At 43.0% G+C, this 23354-nt stretch overlaps 1 protein-coding gene and 1 long non-coding RNA gene across 3 annotated transcripts in view; one reads left to right on the top strand and one right to left on the bottom strand.

Moving 5' to 3' along the window:
- Nucleotides 1-965: 965 nt before the first annotated feature.
- On the top strand, nt 966-20770 carry LOC119503124. The gene is made up of 3 exons (XR_005210250.1): nt 966-1138; nt 19796-19801; nt 20760-20770. It is a non-coding gene; the product is annotated as an uncharacterized LOC119503124 (long non-coding RNA).
- The window catches only part of mmp15b (matrix metallopeptidase 15b), a 39628-nt gene continuing 20074 nt past the window's right edge, over nt 3801-23354 (bottom strand). Inside the window, exons 3-10 of one of the 2 annotated variants that reach the window (XM_037794668.1) lie at nt 22926-23048; nt 22432-22739; nt 18340-18501; nt 17502-17698; nt 12484-12622; nt 8172-8322; nt 6548-6666; nt 3801-5982 (exon numbers count right to left, since the gene is read on the bottom strand). In XM_037794668.1, coding sequence (XP_037650596.1) covers nt 5459-5982; nt 6548-6666; nt 8172-8322; nt 12484-12622; nt 17502-17698; nt 18340-18501; nt 22432-22739; nt 22926-23048 — 1723 coding nt within the window. In that variant the 3' untranslated portion in view covers nt 3801-5458. The remainder of the gene's footprint in view (nt 5983-6547; nt 6667-8171; nt 8323-12483; nt 12623-17501; nt 17699-18339; nt 18502-22431; nt 22740-22925; nt 23049-23354) is intronic. The other variant, XM_037794658.1, reaches the window with a different exon arrangement.

Raw genomic sequence — 23354 nt, forward strand, 5'->3', positions numbered from 1 at the left:
GGCAGGGATGAGTTTTTTCATTACTCGGGTAGTAATGAAGAGAGGCCTAGTGTTCCACTATTGATGGTCAGCAAAGAATCGACTGAATCCAACGAAATCTACTCTCTACTGTAGCTGCAGTTAGTGGATGAAAACAGTTTTCTTGAGCGGGCTTCAACGCCTGTCTGAAGCGCCGTGAGAGCTGATCCGCTGCACTCGACCGGGGGGCAAAGCGACGACACAGATGCTGAAAGTCATTTGCGAGCCATCTTTTCCGCCTCACTTCCCCCCGCCCGCGGCGAGCGGACGAGTTAGCCGAGTGGTGATTTAAAAATGAGTGGTTTCAGAGTGGATGAGCGAGGTGAGATGCACTCTGGGAAAAGAGAGAAACATCTGGACAACCCACGATCCTTTGGGTTCGAGCCATCGTAAGCCACAAAGTCGACCCCGAGTGGAATCTGAGACAGAACACAGGCGCGTTGGACGGATTTTTTTTTCTTTGATCTGTTCAGTCCGTTATTATTGATCCTGGTAGAGTTCAGTCTTTGCACGGGGGGGCTGATGCAATGGCTTTTTTTTAAGCTTGCGGTTATTAGGAAGGGGGAAGGAAACACGATGACCGCGGGAAGCTGAAACACAAAACAGTGCACAGACACAGCTAGAAGAAGACCTGCCTTCTGAGTGATTGTGGCGATTTTTAAACAGAGATGTTCATTAAAATAAAAGACCAAAAACAAAAAAAAGAAAAGGTATAAAAAGGCCACGTTCAGAGCCAAAAACAGCAGGGCAGAATGAGGAACGCTTAACAATGCGGTGTTCACAGAAACACATCCTGAGAAAGATGAAAGCTCAGCGTTAATCCTAACCTCACCTAAATTTTGCATCAAGGCCCCGAAACCAACAACAACATCTTTTTGCAACTTGAAATCTGAATCCTGTTGCTGCCTTCAACAAAACCTGACAGGTACAGTGTTTTTCAAGGGGAATCCTTCCACGCTATTAAAAAGTTGCTGAACAAGGGAGGTGGATCTAAAAACAGGCTCTGCTGTGTGAGGCTGGACCTCGGCCTGGACTGGTTTCCTAAGTGGAAGGAGGTGGAGGAGGGGAGGAAGGTGAGGTTGGGGAAGACAATGATGTGTTTGTGTGTGTGTGTGTGTGTGTATATTAGGGAGAGAGAAAATAGGGGGAGGAGAAAGAGTGTGTGTGTGAGAGAGAGAGAGAGAGAGAGAGAAGGCCATTGTTGTTATTACGATCCCCCCGGGCTTTCAGAGGGCTGGGCTGAGTACGCGGAGGGGTGGTGATAGAGAGAGTGTGGGAGATTTACAGTCAGAAAACAGGCCTCGCTTATGGAGAGTGGAGCTGATTAACTGAACACCTCGACACACAAACACACACGCATCAATCAGCCCGGAAAGCTCGCTTTCCAAACCTTTCGATATCCCCTCTCTCCTCTCCTCTCCTCTGCTCGCTGTCCTATAAAAGAATCCCCCGTCACTGTCCCCCTACAGAGAAGCTCTCAAACTGTGATTTCAAGTAAAGAAAACTTCAGATACAATCTACTTTTTTTACAACTTTGAAGTGGTTGTCTTTAGCTTCTGAAGTGGTAACTCCCCATGGGCTCGCAGTGTGGAGGTTACGGAGGAGAGAAAAGGAGGCTTTGATAAACAACAAACGGCGCGTCTAGTGCAATGAGTCGACATTTTTTCTGAGCCTGTCCAGACACGGGGCTGTCTAAGCATTGATGATGCGCCTGTAGGACCAACGGAAGAACAGGACAGTACAGGAGAGGAGAGAGCGGAGGAGGAAGGGGGGGTAGGGGTGCTTTTAACGCTGATTAGCTACGTCCGCCAACCCCACCACCCTCCCCTCCACCCTGATGGCGAGGAGGTGAGCGATGCACACAGGACACCGTTTCCTGGCAACCGCTATTGACTGGCCACAGATCAATCTCTTTAGTTCTGGTGACGGCTGATTATGCTCTTCCTTTTCCCTTCCTTTCAGTTAAGTGTCCTGTTAACTTTACCTCTGGGTGTCTCACCTCGACCTGTCTTCACCCAGCTGGAGGGTGAAGCAACAGAACAGCAGTGTTATAATACGTATCTGCATATGTCTGTCAACATACTGCCTGTGAGGCACAGCTGGAATCAATATGCAGGTTTTTAAACGTGTGCATTCACAACTACAAAAAAAAGATGTGTCACCTGTAAGCTTCCTCTTTAGGGTAGCACTGTTGTTGAGCTAACAGGAGAATTTGGGTCACATAAGCTGTTGCCAGTGGGATAGAGCCATCAAAGTCTCTCTCTCTGTCTCTGTCTCTGTCTTCCACCCCTCCTTATTCCTGAGATCCAAGCTTTGTAAGCTCAGGGAGACGAGGTCAGCTTCCCTCCCCTCTTTCCCCCCTTCCCTTGTCTCAGCGGCATCAAATCCAGTCTGTCCTCACCCTCCCCGTCCACATCTGTAACCTGAGCCGAGCGAGCTGAGCCCCCTCTGGTCAGATTGGCAGCTTACTTAATGCCACCTCGGATAAGCCTTCCTCCCATTCACGTTTGGAGTCGCACTCTAAATTCGCCCACTCCTACACTGTCTCTCTCTCTCTGTCTCATCTGAGGCTGGTTTGCAATTATTATGTGTTTATTTATATTGCAAAACTGGCAATGATTAGAGAATTTCAAATTTTTTGTTGCTGCTACAATTTTTGAATCTCTTGAAATAGGGTCGCTTATTCCACAACAATAGAGAGGCAAAGTCCCGACACTTCCGGTGGAATTGAATTGCACCATGAATCGCACAAATGATGTTTGTCAATTTAAAACATAACTGTGCAAGTCAAGAAAGTCACAGTTTGTTGTAAAACTGTTGAAGTATCAGACTGTGAAAATCCGTAATTAGGCGGGGTTAAAGGAAATGCTACTGCGCCTGCTCTATTGGCCCAATGGATGCGGAAGATTGACGGATGATCCTGGTGATTCATCACTCTGCAGTCGAGCCATTTTGGCTTCATGAGCCACTGAGCAACTTTCATAGGAATGAACAAGAGCCCGCCTCCAACCCTGTATCCAGTTCTCTTTATACATCCACGACTCACACCAGCAACGGGTCTCGCTCGTTCTTTCTCTTCCCGGCTGATAAAAAGACCAAGAGTTGCTGAATAAAACACATCAGGTAAAATAACGTCACATTTGTGCGTGGAACATAGCTGAGATAGCTAGCTAGTGTTGGGGACGTACATCGTGCGATAGGAGAGATGTAGTTCACTGAGCGGTTTCACACAAAACTAAATGATACTACGACAAACCTACCTTACGTATTTTCACAGTCTGACCAACTGTTTTACGACAAACTGAGACTTTCTTGACTTGCAAAAATATCTTTTAAATTGAAAAACATCATATGTGTGATTCATGGCACAACTCAAACGGAATAAAAAAATATTTGTCTCTCGCCGTTGACTACCGTACATATTTTTTCCAAAAAAGGGTCCCATGGGATCCACCGGAAGGGGCCAGACTTTGTCTTTTTATATGGATAATGTCGCCTGACCCTAAAAAAATATTGATAATGTATTCACAAATGGGTCAGGTGAATGCTGTTATCCTTTAGACTACTCAGTGTATGTTTCCATGGCAGCCATTCATTTCCATTCATTTCTGTACAGTATAAAAATCAGTAAGCAAACTCTAAAATAAAAAAAATAAAAAGTTGTATAATGAATTATTTTTGTAGTGTACTTGTAAAAGTCTGCGTGATTTTTATTCTTCAAAAAAAATAAATGGAAATCAATGAATGCCAGGAACGACAGGAAAAAAATCGACCTACATTTCTTTTCATACTGATATAATGAGTAGTTGAGATGTACATTTTTTCTGTGCCCCTCACTCCCCTTCGTCCCATCTCCGTTCTTGTGAGATGAAAGGGGAGTGGGGAGTGTTTTGGTTCTGGGAGTTCAAGGTTTAGTTTAGGGGTCGCGGGGGTTAACGGCATTTGCACACACACCTGCTGTTTTTTAATGAAGAGGATTAGTCTGTGTTCACATGAGCCCGCATGGCCCGAGCCCACCCCGGTGCTTACAGCTACATTATATTTACAACATATAGACACACACACACACACAGGTCATCTGTGAACTTTCTTGAATTGTCCACCAGCAGTAAAAAGTCCATTACGAGCTGCACGGTACATTAACTGCACCCAGCCACTGCTGTGTTGCATCTGTGGTGTCACATCCTGTTCTGAAAGTTAAAGGCCGCGGCTTTGCTTTGTTTCTCCCTTGTTTTATGTCACACGCACACAAAGAGCGATGCAATGAATGCTCCCTCTCTCGTGTTATTTCACAGTGAGCTGACTTCTTTAAATGAACCATTAGTCTGTCTCCTCTCCAGCACAAAGAAAAGGTCTTATTGTTGACAGAGAGGAGAATTAGCCACATAAATGAAAGTTAAGGGAAGAGATCCCCTTTAAAGTCTGTACCCTTTTCAGCCAAAGAGCTCTTTAAATGTTTTTTCCAAAGAAGGAAAATAAAGAAGGTAGACCTATTGTCCAACTGTGTGAGCACAAGATAAAGAAGGAAAACAAGGCAGTAGTGATCTGAATTTAAAGGATAATTACTATTTATTACAACTTGGGTCTGATTTACATAGTCACGAAAATAATAATAAAATTATTATAAAAATAAGTTGTAATAAACTGGAATTATCCTTGAAAACCAAAGCAGTGCCTTAGTATGACAACAAACTGATCCAGCCTTCAGAGTTACAACCGCAGGTGTCAGAGGGAATCAAAGGGAGGATCATATCTGGGCTCAAGGTAAGCCTCGTAAATACCTCTTAATGTAAACTACAGTGAAATTGTCTGTTGACCAAACCCTGTTTCTCTCTAACTCACCTCCCACCACAATGTGACATACTGTACTGCAGAGCAAAGGAAAGAAAAGGAAGAAGACGATGAGAGGAGGAAGGAACACTATAGAAACCTACTTGAAGCATAGTGGTCCGTCTACAAATCACTCTTTTCTAACCCTTTGCATTTCTTTCTTTTGTGGTAACTGTGATAGCATAAGCAGATGTGGAGTTATCAGCGAGGACAAAGCCCCTACTGAGATTAGGGGAGGGAGGAAGGCGGTGCAGATACGAGAGAGAGAGAGAGAATAGAACGGCCTTCCTGGTTTAGAAATAATAATAACAACAACAATAATTCACACAAAATGAACCAAAAAAAAAACAATGTGCAAACTTCTCTCATATAAATAGACTACAGTCAACGCATTGTAGAGCACCATGGGAGACGGGAGGAGGTTAGGGTGGTGTGTGTGTAAGTAAGACATCATTATGCTTGCTTCTAGTTTGTGTATCAGTACAGTATTGGATCTACTACCACATGTACTAAAGGTTGCGGGAGCCACTGAGACGGATGGATCGCTGGTAAGAGGCTTGGATTAGAGGAGGGTTGGTGTCTAAGTTCAGAGTTTCCCTAACGTCCAGGGTCAGACCCAGTCCTGCAGCGAGCGCTTGCAGTGCACCAGCAGCCGCGGCGCCCCTTTGCTCTGCAGCGTGTTGATGATGGCGTAGATCAGCCCCAGGATGCACAGCACCAGGACCAGCGGGATGGTCACCATCAGGATGTTCATGGTCCGCTCCTCGCTGTCGTCCACCTTCAGCACCACGTCCACCTCGTTGGTGTCTTCCTCGCGACCCTCGCGGTAGTCTTCGTCTTTGTCGCCGTCCGACCCTTTGCCCGCGTCCTTGTCCGTCCCGCCGCGATCCGTCCCCTCCCGGTCTTTGCCCTTGTCGCCGTCGCGGCCCTCCGCGTCCGGGTTGATCGGCGGGCGGTTCAAGTCTGGGTATTTGCGTCCCGAGTCGGTGTCCGTGTCCTTGTCCTTGTCTGGGTCCAGGTCCACGCTGCAGCCCATGAAGTCTCTCAGGATGGACTTGGGGTAGCCCGGCTCGCTCTTCATGCGGTGGTTGTCAAACTTCCAGTACTTGGATCCCTTGTAGAAGAAGGTGTACGCTGGAGACGGCAAGGAGAGCAGAAGACATCAGGCAACACAACGATTTAAAGACACACATTTAAAGGAATAATTCAATATTTTTAGTTAGATGAGAAGACTGATACCACTCTCACTATCGAGAGTGGCATCAGAGTGGTTTCAATCATCTCACCTGACTCTGCAAGAAAGCAAGTAAGTGTATTTCCAAAAATGTCAAACTATTCCTTTAATAGCTTCCAAAATTTGACTCAAAATTGTTTATTTTATTTTATTCTATTGTTTATTCCAAAATAGTTTGTTGTATAAATGGAAAAATGTTTACTGTCTTTAATAAAGTCTCTGCTGGAGATTGGATCACTTCTCTCTATTGTCACTCTAACCAAGCACAGCAAAGCAAAAAGCACTTCAGGGTCAAATTCACACACACAAGCCATCCCCTCTCTCTCCTGATGATTGCGTGACCACACCCTGATCCTTTGTTTCAGGCGTCTCTGTCCGCCCCGGCCCCTCTTCACCCTTTTTCACACACACACACACACACACACACACACACACAGAGAAACCCCTCTTCTGGTCTCAGCTCACCTCCATCATCGCTGAGGAAGGCCCCCTTGGGAGAAGAGGGCACCGACGAATCCCAAATGTTGATTGGTTTCGGGTAGCCGCGGTCGGCCAAGCGCGACTGCTCGTTGAAGCGCCAGTACCTGCAGACAGCAGCAGAGAGGATGGTTGTTACTGTTTATCAACTGTCTTCTCACACAGTTCAGTACATGGTGGGCCTAAATGGTGTGTATAAAACAGTACGGTGTAAATGCACTAGTAAACCTTAAGCAAGTCAGTCAGTCATACTGTACTCAGCGATGCCTTATTGGATTCGCAGGCCTAAAGTGTTATTATCTTTCTATGGGTATGTTCATAAATATGTTACCGTTGCATACATTTGTCTTATTTCTGCTCTACAGTATGTTTGTACTGTTCACAGAACTTTCTAACTTTGTTAACAAAGAGCTGCACAAATACAGCCGCAGCTATTCCTCTTGTACAGCTTAATACACACAGGGCAATGCTGTGAATCTCTAACATCAAGTGTTCCTGTGTGATCTCATTTCAGTCTTTATATGGAAATAAAAACAAAAGACTCCAAGTGGATAGACATAAAACCTTCACACTAGGGCTGGGTGATATGGAAAAAATCAAACATCACAATATTGTTGACCTCGATATCGATATTGTAGGGTTGATCATTGGGTTGAAAATTACATCACTTTACCGTAATGCAGCCTTTAAAACCAGGAAAAGACAACATTTGTGCCAAAAATCTAAGACAATATCTAGTCTCAATATCAATATAATATACAGTATGTAGCCCCTGTTTTGTTTTTGTACTGTATAGACTTCATCATGTGAACTCATTTAAAGTAAAATAAAAGATATACATTATTAAAAATACAAATAAACAGTCTTTGAAGCTAAAATCAATCAGAAAATCAATCCAGTGTGTTACTGCTGGAGTAGTTTGAGCAGTGTTTGTCTTTGCATTAAAGAGTATAGGAACCAAACTGCATCTACTGTGGCGCCTGTGGTTACCGTATGTCTTACACTAAGATATACTGTAGAGTCTACAGCCTGCTGTGTGAGGCTGTACTTAGGCACAGTGATGCTTGGAGCTAAATGCTGACTTTAACAAGCTAACATGCTGATGTTTCGCAGGTATGATGTTTACTAATTTATTTTAGCATGTTAGCATGATAATATAGTACAGCTGACACAAAGTATGGCTGAGGCTGAATGTCAGGTCATAAACTAAGGCACTGGACAAATTAAAAGTTTGACCCGATGATGGAGCTAGATGCAAAGTAAGGGAGTCACTAAAATGATTACAAGCTATCCTGAGTGAGACGTGACTGTCTGCACCAAATGCCATGCCAATCTATCATACAGTTACTGAGAGATTTCGGCGTGGACCAAAGTGGCGGACCGACATTGCCCTCCACAGAGCTAACAAAAGACTGACTCCATGTATTTGTGCATATGCAATACATTTTGAACTTGATTCATGGAATAATAAGGGTTGAGATCAAGCTGTAAAAGGCCGTCTAAACGTTTAGAGCTTATCAACCTATTGATATGCTAATACATGATATACTGGGTAGCAGGTGAATTAGAGGGGTTTCATGTGATGCTATTGACAGGTTGCGGGCTATGTTACCAGTCTCCTTGGAAGAAGTAAGTGTAGCCGGATGGCTCCCACCAGATGGCCGTGTCTATTCGGTCGTAGGGAATGTCTTGACCATAATCAACCAGCTCCAGTGGATAGCCCTGTTCCAGGTTAGCCTCCCTGAACAGCCAGAATCTGTTTCCTGAGGAGAGGAGAGGAGAGGAGAGGAGAGGAGAGGAAAGTGCTTAATGATCCTTTATGGTGCATGCCTCGGTACATTCCCTATCCACCCCCACTCATAACCCTTATGGACTCCTGGAAAATGTTAGCACACACGATCATACTGTATATGTCATGCACACTTGGTTACACACACCTCCACATAGAAAAACAGATGTACCCATACATGCATTATGCTTGTGTGCACACATTTAATTTGCTGGCACAGAATATGACAAATAATTGAAAGTGAATGAGGAATACAAAGAGAACACTAAGAACAATCACAGAAACCCAACCAGCATTTACACACTTGTAAATTGTATGAACGCAATAATGATTTGTTGGCAAGCGATCAAAAAGCACAGCAGAAATGAGTACATCATTGACTGAGGAGTTTCGGTTTGGCTGGTAATTATCCGTCAGGAGCGGCTTGTCTCATGTCAGGCTGAAGCAGATTTCCCGCTGAAGGGAAGGTTTTATTGTTCTTCACTGTGTCAGACAGGGGGGACTCCGTTCCCTCTGGCAACATTACATCTCTCCTCTTGGCTTCAATCCGCCTTTTCCCTCCCTCTTCCCCACCACACCCACCCATCCACCCATCCATCCACCCACCTCCGGCCCCTTGCTCCTTGTTTAAAATGAAAGCTCTGCACTCAGCATCTGGAGAGAACAAGGGGTTGACGCAATGCTTCCCAGGGCTCCTGCGGTGCGCGGCCCTGATGTAAAATCCCATGACTTATTCCATGACTTTCCACAACTACACCGCAGCGCCACAGTGACCTATAGATTTGATTCTTTCCTGCTGCGTATCTGTTGTTTCTCTAAAGGGATAAACAGTTTGGTTTCTATTACAGTTGGACTTGTTTGGGATAATACAGCTGTGAAACCCCTGGATAATACAACAGCTGTGTTAGAGAAGTGGATGGATTACACGCTTCAAAATAAATATTTTAGATATTTGATGTCCAATATCCATTAATCCCTCCCTCCATCCACCCTTCAATCAGGATCTTTCTCAATATGCCGAGTTTAAAGGTGTTGAATTAGATATTCAGAGCATTAATATAGCAGCAAACAACCATTTGCTATGTAAAGATATAGAGGAGTAATGTCTACCTGAGCAGAGAATGAAGTCACTATTTTTCTCTCTGTGTTGTAATCAGAGCTTCTCTGTGCTTTGTTGACATAGCCGGGCCGACTGTGCATACTTTTAGTACATGTGAGCGTGCCCCATTGGCTAGCTAACACCTGCTGCTCTTATACGGCAGTTACCGCTGACAATGCTTTCCCGACTGACGGCGCCATTGCGGAAGCGTAGCACCAACTCTCTGGTTCCCCCCCAGGTTAACACTGTTAGCTCTGTCAGCGCTGCTGTCGTAGTTTTCACTGTTAGCGCTGTTAGCACCTTTAGCTATGAGTTGCCAATTTAGTCGTTTCCATGTTGAGAGCCATGCAGAAGCAATAGATATGCTCCCAATCTCGCATTTAGCACCTTCAAACCTTTTTTTGTAGTTGGTAAATTGGCTGAGTATGTCGGCAGTTATTTTGTTTGGTTGTGATTTTTTTGGGCAATTTTTGTAATTATATTTTGTCTGCCTCCGAAGAACGAGTGAGAGCCGCTGCTCGGTGGGCAGCTGCACAGCGCTAAAACTAAGTGCACGGCAGGGAAAAACAGTGTGTCGAGCCAGCATATTTTCACATCTAACTCCAACTTCGACCAAAGTAGTCGGGGATTGTTGGAAAAGAGTAACCAAGAAGCTTTGGTGAATTTTATTTTGTTTCTGTCTAGTTTGAATGAAGTATGTTGACGTTGTATGATGAGTTAACAAGGCAATTAAGCCTGTCTTAGTTCGATGAAAGAGAGAAACTTGAATTCAGAAGGTGTAGTGTTGTATTTTTCTGGAGAATGGGTGTAAGAATATTTCCTTTCTTGACAAAATGTGAGTTTATTTTGTTAAATTAGTAGACTGAAAAATCGAAGGGAGCTTGATGAACGTAGCAAACTCACCACTCAAACACATCTCCCAGCTGAAACTATATATCTCATCTAGAAAATCCCCAAATTAAAATTGGGAGTAACAGTTCAGCCAGCCAACACGTGTGGAATTGATTATATTACCAATGCAGAATCTGTACAGCGTTGGTATTTGGCGTCTTAACACTGGCCTTGTCACTCCTCACAAGGAATCACCAAACTCAGCACAGCAGGGGGTTATGATAATAGCCTCCCCACTTGGGAAACGTAGACTGTGAGAGTTGTGGGGTTCGTTGTCCACTGTCTCCTCTGATTTGATGCAAATTGTATAATGTGATACTTGTCTATCTCAATATCAGCTCCCAAAGTATCCCATGGAACAAGAACACTTCCCGGCATCAACATCCTTGGCTACTGCCAAAAGTGCAGAAAAAAAGCACAGATTGAAAAAGGACTGCTGTCTTCACACTGACAGTTGCTGACTGATGTGATTGGTCCATTTAAAGATCTGAGTTTGTCTCCCCTTCTCTTGTGCACTCAAGCCTGCGAGTCCTTCCTTCCTTCCTTTTTCTTTCCTTCCTCTTCATTCCTCTTGTTCCTTCTCTGCTAATAGGCTCCCAGCCAAGTGTCACACTGAGAGGCTTGCCGATGACATCATCCTCCTCCTCCTCCTCATCAACAGCTGCCCCAAAGCCTGTAGCTCCGAGAGTCGAGCCGCATTAAAGACTGACTTCTTTCTTTTTCGTTCAGCAAACTTTATCCCCCCGTTGTAAAAGACAAGCTACTCTCAGTGACTCTCAGTGCAAATAACGAGCTGTGCTAAAAGAGATTTATGCCGTGCATGTAGAATACATTATGCACTTTCTTAGGGAGGTGGGGGTGTGTATATCTTCAACATAATCTGAAGAAGATGAAAAAGGCTCCAGAATCTCTTTTACTGTTACAATATGAAAGCATTAAGACATGATGGGGCATTATGAAAGTATCTAAGTGGTAGAGAAGAAAGCAGATGGTGGATGGCTTTCTATGCGGGGTATACTTCCATATGCTCCTGATACGAACCCTGCACTACTAGAAAATTGCAATATCTTATCTATAAAGATGAAAAACGAAGAATATTTTACCTTTAAGAGCTGACATGCTGCTACATACGTAAGACAGACAGACTTATAATAAAACCTGGATCTTGTGTTCTCCTACAGCATCTAGTGAATCCAACTGTGATCGTGTATTGGCATGGCAGAATAAACAGCGCCGCTTCACTGGAAACTGAATCCAAACACCGGTGTTGTTTGTCATTGTTGCTACTTAAGCATAAAAGTGCTGGGATACAAAGTATGTATGTTACTTCCCTGCATGCTGTTAAGCAGATAGAACCCTAATGTTCAGAACTGGACATATTCTCGAAGGCTGTTGTTGCATCTGGAAGTCTGTCGTGCTCGAAAAGTGACAGCTAATAATATCAGAAGAAGATTATTGAGAACAGGCCCGGGCCTGTTGTCACAGCAACAATAACCAGAAATGTAGACGGTATGTTCATCCCCTAAAGGAGATCGAGTGGAGGAGGATAAGAGGAGTACTGAGGAAGAGGTGAATGTGAGTCAGTCGGTTTGATGATCTTCCAAAAACGCTTTTATGAAATGTAGTTTAGATGCAAGACTTTAGTTTGTTATCTGTTTTTATATAATTCAAACATATGATAGTTGCAGGTTCGTGCTATATTAAGCATGATTCAATACTTCTTCCCTGACCTAGAAGATAAAAGGTACCAAGTTTCTCTGCTCTTGTTTTGTTCTTTACAGTAATGAGTGATAAATGATACACGATCAATAAGGCCATTTGATTTGTTTCCCCCCATTGGGCTGCAAGGTAAACGGTAGCAGATTCAGATGATGGGACTTCTTTCCAAGTTACCTGGGATTTTTTCATTTTGGTGTCACGATTGGTTCATCTAGCCGATGTTGACACAACATAAACAACAAGTATACGAGAAACATGTGACCCCAACATAAAACCGGCGACTTATTTTGGGTTACAAAACCAAGAATTTCTAACATTGAGAATGTACACACAGAGGTGCAGACTAGTGTGAGCTTCAATGCACAAAACCCACCGCATAACTCTTCTTCATTCACCCTATCATTTGCGTGTGTTTTTGCTGCTTACCTTTAAAGAAGACAAACCGGCCGTCGTGTCTCTCGTAGGCAGCGTCTATGTCTCCAGGAAGGCCCCTCCAGAAGTGACTGATGGGCATGGGGTAGTTATCCAGAACCCTGTTCCTACGCACCCGCCAGAACCAACGGCCCTGAGGGGGACAAAATCAAGAAGAGTGGTTGAGTGTTATCGTCAGTTAAACACAGCTTGAAAAAAATTGGAATCAGGTTTATTGCCAAGTAGGTTTTTACATACAAGGCTTTGATGTATTGACAAGAAACTGAAACAGACAAGACAAGAAACAGAAATATGGAATAAAAAAAATAAATTACAAGAAAAATACTTATGTACATATGTATTATTATTATTATTATTAGTAGTAGTAATAATAATAATAATAATAATAATAATAATAATATTTAGTTATGTAATCAATAATATATTATACAATATTTATTATAATTATTATTTATTTATTTATTATTATTTATTCATTCAAAAACTCAGTAATTTCTCTTTTTCTCTTTCTTAATTCTTGGCTGACACTGAAATAAATCCAAAGTAAACCAATACCTACATAAGTTCAAAACATATGGCGTAAGTGCATCCCTCTGCCTTTTCAAAACATTCCTATGCACAGGAGTATGCAGTGGATGCACGGATAGCTGCTGTAAGAAAGGTATTCTCTTTTCATTAGTCAGCTGATATTAATTATTTGACCCACTGAGGTCCGACAGTGCTGTACTGTAGTAATGCTCGATGGTCCTCATGCCAAGCATACTGAGATCTGCAGGATAACTAGACCAGAACGTACAATAAACTAACAATAGTGGAACCCTGGCAGGCTAATAATAGTCAGTCTCTGCTCTGGTGGCTTTATCACGTCCCCTTAGTGCACTCTCTGCGTTGATCACAGCCTGGTACAAGATACCTTTTTATAAAGAACTGTTAGAGTGATTTCATTATCAAGTCAGCTGCACAAAATCACTAGTAGCATATTTTAACCTCAGTACAGAACATTGATATCTACTCTGTATGCTGTGCACACGCGCAGGCAGACAGATTTACACCAGAAGCCCTCAGACTCATTCATAAGTGGTGAGTCAGTCGCCCTGCTCGTCCTGGATAATGTAACGGTAAAATGCTCGCTGCTGCTTCTTTCTGGCAAGCACAGCCAGTTTTGTCCTTCACGCAGGACACGCTGGCAGACAAGGCGGCGCGGCACGGTGTGGAATGGAACAGAACGGAGATGGGCTGGCGAGAGCTGAGAGGAACCGAAACAGAGTGCGCGCTCTTCGATTTGTGTGGTCTGACAGCAGCTCCCTTTTTGCGTTGACCAGATTAAGACTGAGTTGACCATATTAGTCCTCAGCAGAACAGACCAGATCTCAGTGTGGGAGTTTCAATATTGAAAGCAGCTCCGTGTGCTCTGCTGGTTGTCTTCGTGTCCAACCCTCTGCAGTGAAGAAATACTAAAAGTGAATAAAAGAAATGACAGCCCCTTTCTTCTTTTAATGGACAGGGCTTTGTGGAGAAGAGAGAGTGGTATGATGTGCTACAGATTACTCCCACTCACACAGTACATTAAGTAAGTCATTTTGCCTATGCAGGGTAAGAGCAGAGAAGAACAATGACTGCCATTAATAACTGCAATTTCTGAACAGTGGAGGCATCTCTTCTAAATTTACATGAGGACAATTTGAATACGAACAGCGCAGTCAGAAATGAATCCCAAGTCCAGCGACAATAAAACAAATAAATTAATAACAGTATAGCTGACAACATTTTGAGTGCGAAGTGCGTTTGTCACTTGACAATCTTTGTCCTTTCCGACACACTCTCTGACCGTGGGACTATGAAGAAGTGAGAGAAGACAACAAAGCTACAGCATTCCCAGCCTTTGTCTTAGTGTCACTGTCACATGTGCTGATACATATTCAGGTAAGAGTCTTGGCCGTCACCATCTTGTTTTTTTGCAACCAGGAGTGACACGAGAGGGAGGAGCTAAGTACAACCGAATGCTGAATAAGACATTTTTAGGCGACGAAAAGGTTACAATTAACTTTCATGAACTGAAAACACACTGTGAAAGGGTTAAAGTTGAAAGACGAAAACGCAGAAAACTCCCAGACCAGACAATGCCGTGGTAGCGACCTGTCAATCACACGGTAGCCACGCCCTAAAGCATCCCCTGCTTTATGGTCTATTTGACTCTAAGTGGGACCATAATTTACTAAATGAACATCATGCTGTATTGAAGAAGACTTGAAAATAGCGATTGAGACCATAAACTCGTGTTTACAATGTTTACTGAGGTAATCAATCAAGTGAGAAGTACAGTCATTTTCTCATAGACTTCTATTCAATCTGATTTATTTTTGCAACCAGAGAAGTCGCCCTCTGCTGGCTGTTAGAAAGAATGCAGGTTTGAGTCATTGGCTTCACTTTTCAGACCTGGAAGTCGCCCACTGTTATAACCATGTTCACCATTGTATGTTAGTATGCTAACATTTTCTGATGATGATGTGAATGCCATTTGATTTGTGAGAATGTGGTCATAAACCAGATAATTGGACAAATGTTGACCTGATGATGGCACCACCAAAGTTATTACACTTCACAACACAACGTACACAAATAAATTAAAATTACATAACAAAACTGCACTAAAAGTATATAAATTGCTTTTAATCTGCATTCACTGTGATCATGTCATTTGTATTAGTTTAGTAGGCATGGAAAAAGTTAATTTTGGACAGTGATTAATGCTATCCAGACTATCTTCATGACTGTGGATGAAACCCAAGAACACAGACATTACTGGCAGAGATGAAACCTAAGAGCACAGATATAACCGTTTGACCATGTGCAGCACTTGTCCAGGCAGCTGCACGCCAAGTCTAATAACTACTGGTCAGTGTCAGAGACACTCGCAGTCCAAGATAGGAGGTATTCATAGACTGATAACTGTGTGTTTGGAGGGACACGGCTCTGTTATATTCTACTCTTTGACAGTAATAATGCAAACAGAAACGCCTGCATCAGCTATTGTTTTTTTTCAGCTCAAAGTAGTTTTATATTTCACCCTTTGACGTAGGCACGTCAAATGGTTTACCAGTGGGATATAGATCAAGATGTGGCTGATAGTTTGATACTGTCGGATAATATCTTCAGCTGTTTGAATCCCTACTGCTGTGAAATGTCAAAATGTCAGATTTCATAACTGGAAGTGAAGCTGAAGCTCCTTTACAGTAAAGCCTGGGTGTTCTCTGTCCAGCTCTGTCTAATATCTGCCAACACTGGACGCCTCCTCTGACCTCTGGAAGACATCATTATTTATCTATGTCCAGCTGCACTATGTACGGAGCATCCCTGAACAATTCCTGAAGAGGAGAAAACACACAGGAAGAAATGGGAGTCCTATTTGCTGCTGAATTTTAACCTTCAATTTTCAACCTTACCATATAAATACATTTCTTGCAACATTGACACAAACAGTTACCTCCACAATAGGTGGAAAACATAGACTGTTGTGACAGCCTGGTCAAGATGATTGTCTGTCTTGGCCTGCCTGTTTGCCTTTTTTCAGTTCCTCCCCTCTCATTAAGAGATCGGCCTCACCTGCTGGGAGCAGATATAAGCAGGGTAATTCAAAGATGGTGGTCCCTCTCTCCTTCGCCTTTCAGGCTCCCAACTTGATTTGTTTGTTTTGCTTATATTAAGTTATCCTTCATGTTACAGGTACTTCAGGTTAGCACTACAGTTTCACAGCACCCAACACCCACACCTCACTACTGACGACTGATGACACTACTCACGACTACTGACTTTACACTCTTACTGATTTTATTTTGCTTCAATTGAATTATCTTTAATAAATAAACTGGTTTATTTTAAACTGTTACTGTGTGGACTTCCCTTCTTTGTTATGCTCGGAGATGGAGACAGACAGAAAGACAGCCTGCTGCACAACCCGTGAAGCTTGATGCCCAAAAAATGGTATTCAGGACAGCCCTAATATATAATATATTAATAAGTTATTTGATGCTATAAAAAGGGGGTGAGACGTCATAATTGACAGCTGCTCGGAGTGAAGTAGTCGCGCAGACGGCGGCTCGGGAATTGTACGAGAGAGGTGATGTAACTGAAAAGAAAATGATGTTCCAAACAAACTAATCTAAAACAAACGCCTTTCTTGGAGAGGTTTTTAGGACTGTAAAAAGCAACACCGTCTTATGTGGCAGCTTCAGGTGGGTGGATGTTTTGCTGCACTAGTTGAGTTAGTGTCACTACTGCACAGACTCTGGCTCCAAATGATGTCAAAACCTCAAGATGGCACTCTCCTGTATGCAGGATATTTTGGCTTCGCTTTGGTACAGTGAGAGGAAGTGGAGACACGTCGTCCATCTATATATATATATACAGTCTAATGTGAAAACACTTAACAGATGTATAATAATAACACATGATCACAGGGCTGAGTTGCATAATATCAAAAAAACGTAAATATTAAATGAATAATACAACCCAGCTGACAGCAACTGCAGCCAACAGTGAAATGATCTGTACTGGCAGATTCTAAAACAAATCTCTTAAAGGTAAAAACCCCTCTAACAGCTCACTGCTGCTTCAGCCCTCGTGAATGTTTTGTGTGGGTCCAGAGGCTCTTTAAGGCAAACACCTGACCACACCACACCCCTTTAACAGTGTTCAGCCTCATAAAGAACACTGGCCCCGGTGGTTTACAATCCACAAGGACCTGATTGAAACCAGACCCCTCGTTGGCCGTGCACACGCCATTTGTTTCAAACTGATTCTACAGAAAAGAATAGCTAATTTATAGACACCGTTAACTTGTCAGGACAGCTCCTCTGCTGGAAGCGGACAGAATTTCCAAGCAAGGACAAGTAATAAACCATTGTGAAGGTAAACATATCTCTTCTAAAGTTTTATGCTCATAACTTTGATGAAGCTAGCAGGCCTTAGCTGAAGTTAAAATGACCCAACTACCTGACCCTCAAACCATTTACCTTGAACACAAACATCTCTCCTCGGAGCATAGCGACTGTGTCAAAGTTCCCTTCACAGATATTGGGTCCGTAGTGATCTGGTCTTTCTGTGGTCCTGGGGCGGTCAGGATGTCGAGGAGGTGTCTGAGGTGGCCTGGGCTCCGGGCGACGGGGTGTCACGGTGGGCAGGGCCTGGGTGGGGCCGCTGTCTGGTTGACCTGCAGGGACAAACGAACGTGGGGTTAACATGTTTCATCACATTATGCATCATGACAAGACATAGGACTAACTGACTGAAGAAAGAGAGACGACCGCACTAAAGTGTCAAGCTCAAAATGGCCCAATTCAAATGAATGAAATACATGTTATTACAATTAAATTAAATATGGGTAAGAACATAAGGTGTGGTTTAGGGGTGTTGCAATATACCGGTAACCACCGGTGACCAAAACGTGTTGTTTTTTCCGCCTACCAGAGGTGCTGGTAGGCAGATTTTGTTAACTTTGGACAGAGCCAGGCTAGCTGTTTCCCTAAGGCTAAGCTAAACTAACCATCTCCCAGCTGTAGCTTCATATATAACGGATATGAGAGTGTTATTCTTTCAATCCTTTAATATTTCTGAAATGCCAATCGAAAATGCATTTCCAGATAAAATAAGGCAACCAATTGGGATTGTGTTATGATAAAAATTAAAAGAAAATTGTCTTTGACGGAGTGGACATGTTGTTGTTGGAAAAAAAATGCATAAACAATAGGTTTCAATTTTATATAGAAACTGCAAATCACCAACTCATGTCAACATACTGTAAGGATTATAAATACTGCACCCGAGAAGTGTCATCCAAAAACAACATCCTACCATAGATCTGCTGTATGCCCCGCCGGTCGTCCTCGGGCAGCTGGAAGTTCTCCGTCTCCATCCACTGGTAAAAGGGAGCCATGATGGCCAGCGGGTTGTTGGAGTGCTCTAAACCCAGGGCGTGGCCCAGCTCGTGGACTGCCACCAGGAAGAGGTCATTACCTGGGGGGGGGACATGATGAAGCAAAGACAGGAAAATTAGAAGATATGCACTTAATTTGTGTACACTTAATCTCTAGAAAGGGATTGCTTGAGTCCCTCTGCATTCATACTTATGAAAAACACACATAGGACTGCATAAGAAAGTCCTAATAAATCCATTCAGTCTATGTATAAGAATGGCTGCTCCTTGTTCTCTCCTAGTTATGATGCCAATACAAATCTCCACAGATGTGACACTAATGATTGCCGATATGAATCAACATGCATTTCAAACATTTCTAACCAATGAAAAGATGCCGTTGTCCACGGCCACCGCAACAATTTCACACTGCTACACAGCTGTGACACACTGACCACTGCATCAACTTCCTCTCTACACACAAAGGACTACTTATAGACTTTTAGAAAAGTAAAACCAAAGAAAACGTGCTTCAGAACCGACCAACATATCGCTATAAGTTCATCAAGTGAAGCCAGCTCACCATTCGAGTACTTCCTCTCAGTTAATAATACCTCTTTGTTGTTGCCCGACCCTGCTCTCTGTGACCTTTGAACTTGCTGGCCATTTTGTCTGGCTGAGATGGCCCATGCGAATTGGTCCGATTTGAGGTAGTGACATCATGCTGTTGGGGGGGATTTGGACATGGTGATGTCACTGCTGTGCGTGCAAGGGGAAGGGGTGATGTCTGTCCTTGTGCATCTTCTCATTTGCAAAACACACACACACACAGTTCATCTCCCCCACCATCTATAATTTCAGAGTCACATGAATGTCCTCATGGCGTACTAAGCTGCAGAGAACACTCAAGGAGAGAAAAACAGCAGAGGGCAAGACAGATAGAGAGAGCGAGAGCGCTGAGAGAAGATAAAGAGGCCTTTGTGAGGTAACTGTGACAACCATTCAGTTCGACAGAGAAAAGCAAAAAGAGTAAACTTCAAAAGTCTCGGCGAAGTTAGAAGTTCAGCCAAACTGTTGCTATTTCTGACTACACACACACACACACACACACACACACACACACACACATTTTTGTGATTCAAATCCTATTTGAACTCCCTGTCTCATTGTTCCCTTGTTTACCGCAGTCTCACACCTCGTTCATCAGCAGCCGAGGGGACTCCCTAAGAAGGACACGCACACACTAAAGCAGCACCCTGACAACCAAAGTGCACTCTCTCAACTTTGCTCTGCCTTTTGGCCAGTGACTTGGTCACATTAGTCTCATCTGACCACAAAGAAGCACAAAAGCTTCTGACCTTTTGCTACTGGCCTACAGCGTTTCAACAGTGTAAGGTGTGTGTCAGCAAAGCGTAAAAGCTGTTTTTGTTTGTTAAGAGCATCCATGCCAGAAAGGATGGTTAATCACATTGTGCATCACAAGGTTCACAATAGAATTGTTCTTCTCTGACAAGTGAAACTGAGGTCAAGGAAAGGGAGAGAAAAACACCATAACTAGTAGCAAAGACTGGAGGTAATGGATTTGTGCTTTTACATCACATACATTTTTTATGTGCAACTATCGATCCCTAAGCTGAAGTCTGTTTCTGTTTGACCCCACCCGAAAAGGAGGTCAGAGGTCAGAGCTGATTCTGTTTCATACTCAAGGACACTTCAGACGTTCACTGAGGCTTGAACTTGGCTCTTCAAGTTTCATGCGAGGTTAAGATACAATCTCCTTTACCTCTGTTTGCAACAGCATATGAACTGTGGTAGTTTTAGAGGAATTACTCTATAATATCCCTATTCTGCATCAGCACTGCAAATATTCAATATTTCATTTGAAAATGCTATTAGAGCTGCAAATAATGATTGTTTTCATTAATGTTGATCTATTTGACTGATTCATCTATTAGTAATTTAGTCTAAAACATGTCAGAAAATAGTCACAATGTCAATATTTTCATTATTATCTTAATTCTGTCACAAATCTAAATATTTGATATTGATATTTTCAGATAGTTTACTAACAGTAACAGTATAAAACCTTAACATATTTAGAGTCAAGATGAAATGAAAAATGCCTTTTTAAACCTTTTAGGTCACATCCCCGGTCATATTGTGCACCTACAGAACAATATATGCACATTTTCACTATTGCACACTATTTCTTTGTATTTTTATATCAAAATCAATCATCTTTTCTTCCTGTAAAACAAAATATGACGCGTGCTTACGTAAGCTAGTACCAACCAGTTTCAACCAATAATATCATGACATCCATCCATCAATTAATCTGCATCTTTTAGCGACAAGTGAGGTGTGTGTGTGGAGCCACAGAAGCCCGTACACTTTCCAATCAAATGCGAAGGATTTTAATTTAAATCCCTCTTGTAATTGTACACCGCTAAAATATTTGATTTCACTGGGACTTTATAAGCAGCAAATCTTAATACTTGACAAGCTAGAACCATAGATTGTTTGGCATTTTGATTGCTAACTGCCTTAAACAATGAAATAAATTAAGCTTAATTTGAAACTTGTTGTTTCAGCTCTGAATGCTGTGTACCAGAAAAGATACTATTGACTGTATTATTTACACTGTCACTCCAACATCCAATTGGTGGATCAATCTGCATGAGTTTTGCCAGCTGAAAAACAATGACAAAATTCATATTTCACAAAGGGTAGGGGATACATCTCAGCAATAGTCCGACTGGAAGGCAGTCCAAACGCTGGAGTTAAATGAACTGCAGCTGTGAAAGGTTCAGCTAATTAGATGTGTGTCTAACTAAAGTCAGTCAGGATGGTAATTTGGTTCGTCTTTGCTTTTGAGCTGTGTGAGTAGCGTGGTGCAACAAAGGGACCAGTCTAAAGACTTCCCCCGAGTGGAACACACTCCCACACTTACTGTGGCATTCCACCGCCGTCCCTGTGATCTGTCCTGCTACACATCCCACACACAGCTGATCACACAGATACACACACATACACAAAGTTTAGCTGTCTGTCTGTGTCTGCTGTGTAGATAACAGGGGAAGAAAGCCCATTGTGGCACCAAAATATCCCTCTCATGTCAGCAGGGTTAATGGGTGCACAGACAGCATGAAGAGGAACTTTGAAGACTTTTTGAGGTTCTGAAAAATTAAGATATTTTCTCAATCCTCACTTCTGCGTATGATTACTCCTAGACGCAAGTTGTAATTGAGTTTAGGGTTCATCTAAGTGAAAGTGTAAAGGTTAAGCATGAAGCATTGACAGGTTTAGATAATGACTTCAGCAAACTGAAGTCTCCAGAAGCACAAATATCTTGCATGTGTGTGGTGCAGCTTGAACAAGTTCTTAGCAACATAAAGAGGAGCAGCAGTCGGGGCTGTGTGACGTCACCGAGTGTCGACTTTGAACTTTTACAGAGGTAAATGGAGTAGCGGGCCTCAGCCTGACAAATGAGAGATGATGTAGCTAGCCGAGCCATGCCAACTCTAGTTATGTGTGGCGGGAAAGCGATGGGGACAGCTGTTTGCAATCTATTATACAGATCCATTACGACCTGTACGACATGACACAGCGCTGCAAGCTGCTCATCAGCTGAAATGATCGAGGACCTAATAACCCCGAAATCCTCATTTCTACCTGAAAGCTAAGTAATGACTCCATCTGCCCTCGAGAAAAAAGCTTCATAACACAGACAGCAATCTGCCTGTGTGCAGCTGCGCACACATAAACACAGACACACCGCACACCAACTCAACTAGTGCAGCAAAACATCCACCCACCTGACGCTGCCACATAAGACGGTGTTGCTTTTTTACAGTCCTAAAAACCTCTCCTAGTAGGGTGTTTGTTGTAGATTAGTATGTTTGGAACATCATTTTCTTTCCAGTTGTTATTTATGCTTTCTATTATTTTTCTGTCACTAAAGAAAATCACCGCTGTCCCTAAAATCCACAATATAATAGACATTCTGAATTACACTGACAGTAACCGTTTACCTTGTACGTTCTGGTTTCCTATGGTCCACGGTTCATCGGAGTCAAAGTGGGTGTCCCCACCCATTCCAGGTCCAGGGAAGTAGGCATGAGCTAGGAAGCCTCCCTCCCCATCAAAGGGAGAGCTGTCTCCATGGAAACCCGAAGCGAAGAAGATCATGATGTCGGGCTCCTTGCGGCGTCCATATTTGATCTCCTGGTAGGGGATTTCGTCAAAGGTCAAAGGGGTCACCTTCTGCCAGACTGCAAACGCCCGACGGATGGCTTCGTATGAGTTATACTCTCCGATTTTAGGAGTGTAGTTCTGGATGCTATGGGAACAAAGAGGGGAAATCTTACAAAGGCCGGTCCCACATTTCCCATGTGAGTTTCAAGTAAAACATATCCCTTTGTGGATTCATAGGCAACAAAAGAAATAAAAAAAACTGAATTCATTTCAATCCTAACTCATAAGACTTTGTTAGATTTTCTTTACAAACCGAAGGTCTTTTTGTTACCTGTAAGTGAGGTGGCTCTTGCTCCATTTGTGTCCTGTGAGGGCGTAGCGTTTCCGCCGCACGTTGGTTTTGATCTGGCCTCCAAACTTGTCAGGCACACCGCAGCGGGGTCTCTTCATGGCACTGAAGGAGTTGAAAGGAGTCAGCGGCAGGCAAGAGATACGTGTGTGTGTGTCAGGTGTGTTGAAAGGAAGGAGCACCCAAGAGAAGAGATGAAGGGGGAGCGTGACGTTAAAACACCTACTTCCTCCTCTTGATGTCTGTGTACGGTTTCTGTTGTTTAATTTAAAGCGTACCTGTGAGCTGCCTAGTGCAGCCGGGCTACTGATCCTGTTCCTCTACAGCAACCGAGGATAACGTGCACCTTGCTCAGTGGCAGTTACTCAGGATTCAGGAAGTTTGCAAAACTTAAAAATTAACAATTTAACT

The sequence above is a fragment of the Sebastes umbrosus genome, chromosome 2, assembly GCF_015220745.1.
Source record: "Sebastes umbrosus isolate fSebUmb1 chromosome 2, fSebUmb1.pri, whole genome shotgun sequence".
NCBI classification, from domain to species: Eukaryota; Metazoa; Chordata; class Actinopteri; order Perciformes; family Sebastidae; genus Sebastes; species Sebastes umbrosus.